Source organism: Rhagoletis pomonella, unplaced genomic scaffold (genome assembly GCF_013731165.1).
Source record: "Rhagoletis pomonella isolate Grant_MI unplaced genomic scaffold, Rhpom_1.0 Rhpom_scaffold_02110, whole genome shotgun sequence".
NCBI classification, from domain to species: Eukaryota; Metazoa; Arthropoda; class Insecta; order Diptera; family Tephritidae; genus Rhagoletis; species Rhagoletis pomonella.
The window spans coordinates 1-9,846 of record NW_023460664.1 but is presented as its reverse complement, the minus strand read 5'-3'; the positions used below and the strand labels follow the sequence as shown (position 1 = coordinate 9,846).

General features: G+C 39.0%; 1 protein-coding gene across 1 annotated transcript; it reads right to left on the bottom strand.

Moving 5' to 3' along the window:
• Positions 1-2,086: 2,086 nt before the first annotated feature.
• LOC118753103 (lissencephaly-1 homolog) lies at positions 2,087-2,687 on the bottom strand (the record flags this gene model as incomplete). Its single annotated transcript, XM_036487966.1, is given in 3 exon segments — positions 2,087-2,222; positions 2,296-2,473; positions 2,531-2,687. Coding segments are annotated over 3 exon segments (471 nt in total), but the record flags the coding sequence as incomplete, so codon positions are not given.
• Between the last annotated feature and the right edge of the window lie 7,159 nt (positions 2,688-9,846).

Here is a 9,846-nt window from a genome sequence, read left to right as displayed (position 1 = left end):
GGCCAAGGACTGTCACTCCAGCAACACTCCCCAAAAAGTCTTTGGGGAATTTGTATGCTGCTACATCAACAACAAAAAAATTGTACAAACAAAAACTACAGCACTTCAACAAGTATTTACACAAGACGAAAATAATCTTTAGTCACGAAATGGTGTATGTATGTAGTTTTATTTTTGCTCGACATAATTTTCTTAATTTTAAGAGCAAAAATTGTCCATCACTAAACACTAACAAAAGGCAGAATGGGAGGATAAAATAAACCGTAAAATAGTTAATTTTCTCAATATTCAATTTTTCGACAGGAAACGTGGTTTTATTGTGAGAAATTGCAAAATATATGATTTATAAAAAGATTTAATAGCGAAAATGTAAAAAAGCGTCGATTGTTGTGAAAGTATTAGCAAATTTCAGTGCATCTAAAGTTTCTAAAGCGTTGTTTACTTTTACTTGAGAATTGTCAAAATCGGCTAATCCCAAGTAGCGGTTTCTGGAACGTGCCGCATTTGTTCGCTACATCGTGATGTGATAAAACGAAAACCTGGCAACACTCCGCAAGGTTACAGAAATCTTTCAAAATGTGTTCGAAAAATATCTAGATATGGAAGGAGCTGCTTGCCAAAGAAAAAAAATGTCAAAACTCATTGCAATTTTTAGCAACTTCAATCATGCACTTTATTACATTAATTTTTTTTTGTTTAGATTCTAATTAAAATGTTTGCAATTTGAGTGAAACCTTGCAGAATTTTTTTAATTTTTGTACAAAGTTTGATCCAAAACCGGAGGTCTACCACATTTTTTTGAAATCTACCACATTTTTTTCCAGATTCTACCACACTATTTTTTTTAAGCCCGATCATTGGCTAGATGGAGTATTTTCACCACTGTTCGGCGTCGCGGGGGGAACTTGCGACTGGGCAGCGCACCAGGGGCCCACGAAGTAACTCATCCAATCACGCGTGTTGCGGAGTCCGGAGCGTGGCACCAGCCAAGGTAGTAGTTGCACTAGGCTGATGTCACGTTACGGTATATTCCGGACTGGCAAACCGAGCAGATTGTCGGAGGGAGTAGAAGTTGCCGGCGGCGGTGTGTGCGTGCTGTAGTGTTCGTTGGTGTGTCTATTGTTGTGTTATGTTGGGTTGTGGGTGTGTTGGTGTTGTCCGGCTCGGGCGGTTTGCCGTGGAGGAGGTCCGATTCGCACAATATCAGCCACGAACGACGTGGTCCATTGCCAGTGCGTACGTAGGCCCGAGAATGTGCGGAGATGACTTCGCCCGTCACAGACGTTGCACCTGACCGAGGTGGAGTTTACATTCTGTCGTATCTGGCATTCGCAGCAGGGGTTGGCTCTAAGCCAGCCCTGAGCAGAAGGATTCAGAGCAGAGGTAGCCCCATTGTCGAACAACGTTTGATGGATATCGCTGACCTAAACGGGGTTAGATCGCCGAAAAAACAGCCCTTGGTCGGGTAAAACCCCAGTCATTCCGGTATGTATAACCGGCTGTCGTGGGAATGACGCTTTGCACAATGCTCTTTGCTCGCCGCTCCACTATGTTCTGACCCTAAGACATTTAAGGTATTATTTCCTCTGAAATAAGTCTATGTATGTATATTGTATTTCTATAGCATAACGATATTCACCCATTTTGTAATTACCACCAACTACACTATACAGATTCAAGAACAAACACTATCGAACCGAATCATTGTCGCCGCCAGGGATTGGAGAAAAAAAAGTTTTTCAAATTTATTTCGTTGTTTGATTAACCGTGCTATGAAATGCCAGATCATTGGGGAAATTCCAAGGACTTCTTTACTGACATAACACTTTCGTTAGGTTATTTAGTATGCCCTTGGAAGTATGCCTTCCGACTACTACAAAATTATAATATTAGCAGATAATCCGGGAACGTGAATTGTTGGTGAAAATGTTCGACCAAAATGTTCGCCGAGTCTGCTGGTATTTTATAAATTAACTGTTTAGTAAATAAATGAAAAGTACCCTGTTACTTGAATTTTACCTTTCAAATAGCCCATTGACCATTGGAAACAACACTAAGGAGTCTAATAAGCTGAAAACATACATACCTTACAATCCTTCGTGCTAGTTAGCCATATGCGAATGGCATGGTCATTCGAACAAGATGCAAAAATGGCACCATCGAAGTGCACACGAATCATGCGCACCCATTCTCTATGTCCAGTGTATGTTTTCACACAGTACCTAAGAAATAAGTAAGGTAAGAAAAATAGGTACATACATCTGTGTTGACAGAGTTTAGATTAACATTTCTTACCCGGTAGCCACTTCCCACATTTTGATGGTTTTATCCCGAGACGCTGAAATCACATAATCTCCAGCGGGAACAAACGCTACAGACGAAACATTATGATCATGGCCATGCATTGTTTTAATGCATTCGTAACTTTGTTGAAAGTCCCACAATTTTATAGACAAGTCAGCACTGCAAGACACTAAAAATAAAAAACCGGGTAAGAAAACTTCAACAGATAATAATCACCAATACTAACCTAAGAGTTTGCCTTGAGCATCAAAAGCGACATCCTGCACAGAGTCTGTGTGACCTTTTAAACTTCTTTCGTATTCCCCAGTTTCGAAGTCCCAAATTTTAATGGTAGCGTCTTCGGATGATGAAACCATTAAACCGAAAATTGGATGAAAAATTACCTGTATTCAAAAGGAAAAAAAATTAAAAAATTTATATGTTTAAACGATTTGCTAATTTCTTTATTCCTCAAATAATTATGAGTAGTTATAACAATGCATTTTATTAATCTTTGAACTAAACAAGACAAAGTATTATTTGGCGTTCACATCTTTTTAATGAGTCGATTATCGATAGCAGTCGAACTTCAGTTGCGTTGCTAGTTGCCAAAATGATATTACAGATGGCAACTGGCAACTTTCAACTGACAACTGCAGTTGCTACAAAGTATGTATACAGGCGACTACAGTTTAGTGGTTGCTGGAAATTTTTTTGGAGCGTATTTAGGAACGAAAATTGAAAAGTGTGTCATATATTTCACTTTTTAATAATTTGAACGATTTTAACATTTTGCAATGCAGTTTGCTTTTACAAAATATAGAAAAAATAACAAACCAATAACGTGAAATTTTAGTTCCCATGGTGTACGCCCTTTTGGCGAAACAAAAGCGAACCCTGATTGCAAATTTTTTCCTGAAGAACCTCTTTTAAATCTACCGACACACCCAGTTTTCCAAATTAAAGTCATCGCTGTGGTACTTCCTTCTGCGTAAAATCGAGGAGGTGCGCAAGCTGTTATGAGCTCAGGTATTGAAGTTGAACGAAGTGGTTCATTTGTTTACTAACCAATTATACTACAGCTTCTTTTGGAAGTCCTCAATATGCTTTGAAAATTAACACAAAACGATACTAAAAGAAAAACCTTGAAAGCATTAACTTTTGCTTACAGTGCACGCGGTAGCTCTAGAGGATTGGAATTATCCTTTAAATGTCGCCTGATTGAGGCTGCGTTCACGCACTTATCTTCCTCTTAAACAAATAATTGTGATGAATTCAGCTTTATTGCTGTCTTTTCTTTAAATCTCTTTATTTTAATCATTTAATTTTACTCTCACAGCTCGTTTACAGCCGCTAGTTAGCTGTTGTCGAACTATCAAATTTCGATTATCGATAACTCTACAGCAACTGACGATAGTTGCCATTCGTAATACATATTTTCTTTCCAGTTGCGTTGCGAGCTGGAAACTGAATCGTGGTTGCGTTGCAATCCGTAATCGATCCATAAGTGTTCCGGCGAGATTCTCGAGGTGTGTGTCTTGATGTTGTTGCCGAATGGCAAATGGTTTTTATTAACTTGTTTGTTGGCTGGTGCTCGAGCCAGGATCCTATCGGGTGGTAGTGTACAAAATCAAAATCGTGTAAACTATTAAGAAAGAGGTGAAATACAATGTAAAAAATTCTGAAAGGGTACACTCAAACTGTAGTCTCATCTGGTTTTATTAGGGCAATCTTGAATTAAGTTCAAATTTTGACTGTATCACTGCAAAAAATAAGGATATAAATCCGTTTAGAGTTGTCTTCTATCTTTCTGGCATGCTTAAAAAGTTGTATCAACTCTTAAGAAGAGAAAGTGTTTTTGACTATTCAAGTTATTGATTTCAGCATCTTGGTTTAAAAGAGCAGTTTCTTCAGAAGTATGTAATCGAGTGTAAGTCAAAAAGGGAATGGTGCAGAGCAGATTTCCGTGACTTCTAAAGATGCTTGGACCTCCAACAAAAGTAAATGGTCTTTATTAACATCACCAAATCAATTAAGAGCTGCATAACACAGCGAAAGCCTGACCCGTAGGACTGGACTCCATGTCGATTCGGCATTAGCACAGTGAATAATGCGCAGGGTGTTTTCCTTCTGAAATAATATTTGTCCGCTAGTCAAATCTAAGTTCCTCGAACTTCCATTTCGGGAGGAATTTTGTTCAGCCTTTATATGAAAGAGAAAATAAGCAACACCCTCTACAAAAAATTCTATAAAGTAACGGTAATTTTTATCTAATCGAAACTTGCACTTTATTGTATAGAGTGATGGGAGGTTCCATGGGAAACTGAACCACAGTGCAAAAATTATTTTCTTTAAAAAACTAACAAACGTGTGGATAAGGCATTTGTAAAAATCTTGAATCAACCAAAAATAACAAACTAAAGCTTTAAATGCATTCTTAACCGACTTCACACAAAGGAGAAAGGTTATCAATCAATTCGTCGGAATATATATATAAAATTTTTTTTTATGTATGTTACCGCATAACGTTAGACTACGCTAACCGATTTCTATAATTCTTTTTTTTTTTAAGGAATAATATGGGGTAAATATTAATATGGTTTAAGTCCTATCATCGGATCATGAAGAAATTAACGATAATCTTAAATTTTTATATGAGAATCGAAGTCGATTTTGTTTTTTGCTTAAAAATTACTTGTTATTACCTTTTTTACGTTTTGATATCGAGTTCTAAGTAAATTTTTTGAGTGAGTTTAAAGTAGGTTGTGTTGAAAGTATTGCCAAATAATTTGCGATTCATTATTCAAGGGTTGGGTAAGAAAAATATATAGTAGAACTCATCTACTTTTTATAAAATTGTTATATATATTAAGTTGTGTGAGTGCTTTATCTATCCCCCTTATTCTAGAACACGAATTTTCGTAATTACGAAAAAACGAAAAATCGGCATGCTTCAACCCTTGCGAAAATCTGTGCAGCATTGCCAGCTATCAGTTGTTTTTGGAAGACAGCTGTATGAAGGAAAACAAAGTGGAAAGGAATTTAAAAAAAACCCTCTTCTAGTGCTTATTTATAGTAAAATTGTTTGGTTTAGCTATTTTGAAGAAAACGATGAATTCTGTTGCATTTGCAATTATAGCAGCGGAGTAAGAGCGCACTATGGGAATGATTTCACAAAGATATGCGGAGCTGTCGTGCATAGTAACCATGGGCACATCTATGTGAGCCAACACAAGCCAGAACTCCTCCTCTGCCTGAAGAACTGGTTCTTAATCCAGTTAATGCAATAACAGCTTCTTCCAAGCCATTGAAAACATGCACTTTGTTAGGTCCACCACCTGTTGCGCTTGCTTCTGCCTTCGGCCACGATTAGGGATTATAACCCTTACTAAGGAGAATTCTCCTTTCTGTGTTGCCGGAGAAGAGGGGTTTCCGCATGCCGAAAGTATACAACATTTCTTGTGCATATAATTCCGGCTACGCCATCCACAGTATTTTTGCGCAGAACCCACATCGAAATTTTCAAAAAAGTGCATAGTGCAAACCGAATTTATTAATAACCGAGTGGTCGGAAGTTTGAAACATGCGTTTTAAATAAAAGTTTAATCCATTGATTACACGTGCATGTTAAAGTTTTTGTATTCGGGTTATGCGTTTGGACACAACAACCGATTCTTTTTTGTTCCTTTATTCAAAGCCGTGGATAAAAATATACGTACATGCGAAAGGCAAATTTATCTTTTTAAATGAACACCACTAATATTTCCTGCAAACACAACACACATCGATTTACCGCTTTTATCTCGCCTCCGACACAGAATTGTTTTCGTACAAAATTACGCAAAAAAAACGGTCAATTTCTTACTCGTTCGTTTTTATGCATGCCATTGTTACGAAATTCGAATGTTCAAGACACGATTCGGATTGCAGCATACTATTTCTGCGATTCGAAGCAAAATAGGGGTGTATATTATGAGTTACTTAGCCTCATTGCATAAGTCGTAAATTAGGCTAAATTGTACGACTCGACAACATTGGTATTGTCTACTGTCGTGCCGAAATAAGTAAACGACAAAAATCGTCGAAACCTATACAGTGCTGCCAAGTATTTGCGTTTTAATAAACTAGTCGAGTGGAAATTTTAGGCAATGACGTGAAATTTTCGATACTATTCGACTCTCGAAAAACGACTTGCATTTGACACGACTCTCGCAATGAGTGTGATTATTAAACAGTATTGGTCTTGTCCCACCAGTGACAAAATAATCTAAAAGTTTTTATATATAACTACAGAAGTTGAAGTTGTGTTTCATGTTTGTTACATGATGTTAGAAATTCATTGCAAATGTTTACCACGATTGCATGTTCATTTCCACATAGTTAGATAAAAATAATTCAACAGTGAAGCATGTCTAATCAGTGACAGCTACGGGTGGGACAGTTGTCAGAGGTAGGTTTACAGGGCTGATAAGCTTTATTTGTTTGTTGAGGTGGACGCAGGAATATACCCTTGTGGTCATTTGATTAAGTTAAGTGACATTTTCACCATTTTTTGGTTTTTTCTTTTGTTTATTTAAAATAAAATAAATGTCTAGCACATTACATAACTAGAACCACATATGTAAATTCAATTTCAAACTTCGTGCAAAACTTATAAAAATTCAACAAACAATTACAATTACAAACAATTACAGCCAACAATTTTAAACTTTTTGTTCAGAATTTTTAGAAAAATTCTAGGTAGTTGTAGGTCATTAAATTAAGTACGTGAAAGTGAAAATTTCAGGACGCTAGGAAATCGCGTTGATTTTTAATAATTTTTTTTGCTGACGATGCTAGGCATTTTCTTCTATATAAAAGGCGCTATCCTAAGATAAAACGTGAATGAATTGAACCCCCACTTGTCCTACCCGTGACAGAGAAATTTCGGATCCTTTTATTAATAAAGCCATCATTTTTTTGTACTTTTTGGTTTGTTTGTACTCGTGGTTTTTGTTTTATTACAGGGGTGAGCAAGGCTTAGGCCGAAAAGAGCCACATGTAAAATCTAAATGATACAAAGGGCCATAAAAACAAAATTTTTTTTTTTAAATAAAATTATTATTAGAAATAAAAGAACATTAATTTTATTATTATTCTAATGTACGTAAGATAGATACGAAAGAAAATTCAAATGATCCCTTTGGCCAAATTTTCAAAATCTGGTTTTACGTCAGTAATGTTCCCTCCCGTGTATCAAAACACTTTTATCCCCTATTTTTGAAAACTTGTAAAACTAATTTTGAATTACACGAGCCACTCCGTTGCTTATGCCAGGATTTTAACTCTCATTCCAGCACATTTGATATATCTGATTCGCTTTTCAGCATTAAGAAAGCGATACTATCCGCTCTCAATAAATGAATCAATAACATAAAGACATAAAATCAGCTGCTGAATTTAGTTCGGTAGCTGAACAGTTTTAGATCTCGCCATTTAACAAACTCCTGTCTATCGTGACTCGGCGCAAAAAATAAAAAATAAAAATAAAATATTGGTTCCGTACGTCATGCGGACTGCGCTCCTCGTGCGGATGATCGGGAATGGAGGGAAAACCCGTTGGGATTACTATTATTATTATTTTTGTATTTTTTTTGTTCGTAGGAGAGGGAAATGCTTTCTGCACCGGCCGGGGGCGCTAGTCTCTTAATACGTTCCCGAGTGTGGGACTCCCACCGAAGCGTGTTGAGCTACCTACTAAAACCCAAACTCCCACCGCCCGCGCAAGAATCCCGCATCTGGCACCGCAATTCTGCATGTCTTCAGATGCAGGAGCGCACTGCTAGAGCCTCGGTGCTGCTCTGTCCTCTCGTTTGCAGCGGAGACGAATTTCACGTATCTCACAACTGCTTCCCACTTGTCTGCACTGGAGATCATTACCCCAATTATGTTGTTCGGAGTTATGTCTCCGTATCTTTCTTCCACCATTCTGCGCGAAATCAAGAAGTGTTCACAGGTGAAGAATGTATGGTGCACGTTATCTTTGACGTTTCCACAGTAGTGACAGAACGGTGAGTACGCCCTTCCCATTCTATGAAGATATTCTCGGAAGTAGCCATGACCGGTGAGCAATTGCGTCAGGTAGAAATCTACTTCCCCACGCGGTCTGTTCAACCGTGTTTGAAGGTCGGCTATCAGGGTGTGCGTCCATCGACCTTTTGTGCTAGCGTTCCAGTTTTGTTGCCACTGCTGGATTAGTTGCCCGCGCGCCCTTGGCGCAGCAGCTGCTCGACCTATCTTGGCACTGAGATTGTAAATCTCTTTTCGCTCGTAAGGAAGTAGCTCAATTGGCATGACGCCAGAAATAACTAGAACCGCCTCCGCGAACACTGTACGGTATGCGGAAGCAATGCGTAGTGCCGCTCTGCGCTGCACCGAAAACATTTGAATCCGGTATTTTTTTTTACTTTTAATGCGTCGGCCCATATTTCTGCCCCGTACAGGAGCACCGACTGGATTGCTGTCATCAGAAGCTTCCTGCGGCATGGCTTCGGGTCACCCATGTTCGCCATCAGCCGGCTTAGAGCCACCGTACTCGGCCCAGCTTTTTCACATACTCCATGGATGTGTTCGCAGAATGTGAGTTTGCTGTCAAGCTTCACCCCCAGCTATTTTGTAGACCTAGAAGTTGTCACGAGTTGAGGTCCGACCATCATGTTTATAATTGTTGGGATCCGTTTCCTGGTGAGAATCACGATCTCTGTTTTGGCTGTAGCCAATTGCAAACCGTGATCGCTCATCCATCCACTGACGTTGCACATGACCTGGTTAAGCTTGAGCTGTGCTAGCTGGACGTTTCGTGCTGTTATGACGGCGGCCACGTCGTCCGCGAAGGCGACAAGGAATGCGCTCTCCGGCATTTCCGTGCGCAACAGACTGTCATACGTGGCGTTCCAGAGGTCCGAGCCAAGTACGCCGCCGGTTATACGTCTCTTTTTCTGACCTTGTGTTGTGTCGTACAAAAGCCAACGGTCTCTGAGGTAGTCCCGGATCATATCTAGGAAGTATGTTGGAACCTTGAATAACCGTTCCAAGGCCTCCAGCATGTCGTCCCATCTTGCCGAGTTGAAGGCGTTCTTGACGTCCAGTGTGACTAGCAGCACTATTGGCCGCGCCTGGTGGCAGGCTTCTTCGGCCTTATGTACCGCCTCGACTACTTCGCCAATTGTTCCTATAATTGAGTGTCCCTTCTGAAGCTATGTTGTCGGGGTGAAATTTCACACAGCACACCTAAAAAGTTAAACATTCGAATAATAGAAATATTAATCAAAAACCAACAACCACATGATAAAGTTTAAATATAAAATGAAATAGTGGGCAATAGCAACAAGAATTCACAAGGCGAACTAAGCACAGTGCGTAGGCAACTGGCTGAGTCAGTGGGATCGTCGGTTCGAATCCTACTGAAAGAAGTCTGATGAGGAAATGCGGTGATTTCCGAAATAGCTATCACTTCTATCATTTTTCCAAATTATTATTGCTTTTCCACAATAAGTTTTTCATTAAAAACGGCCTCAAGCTCAA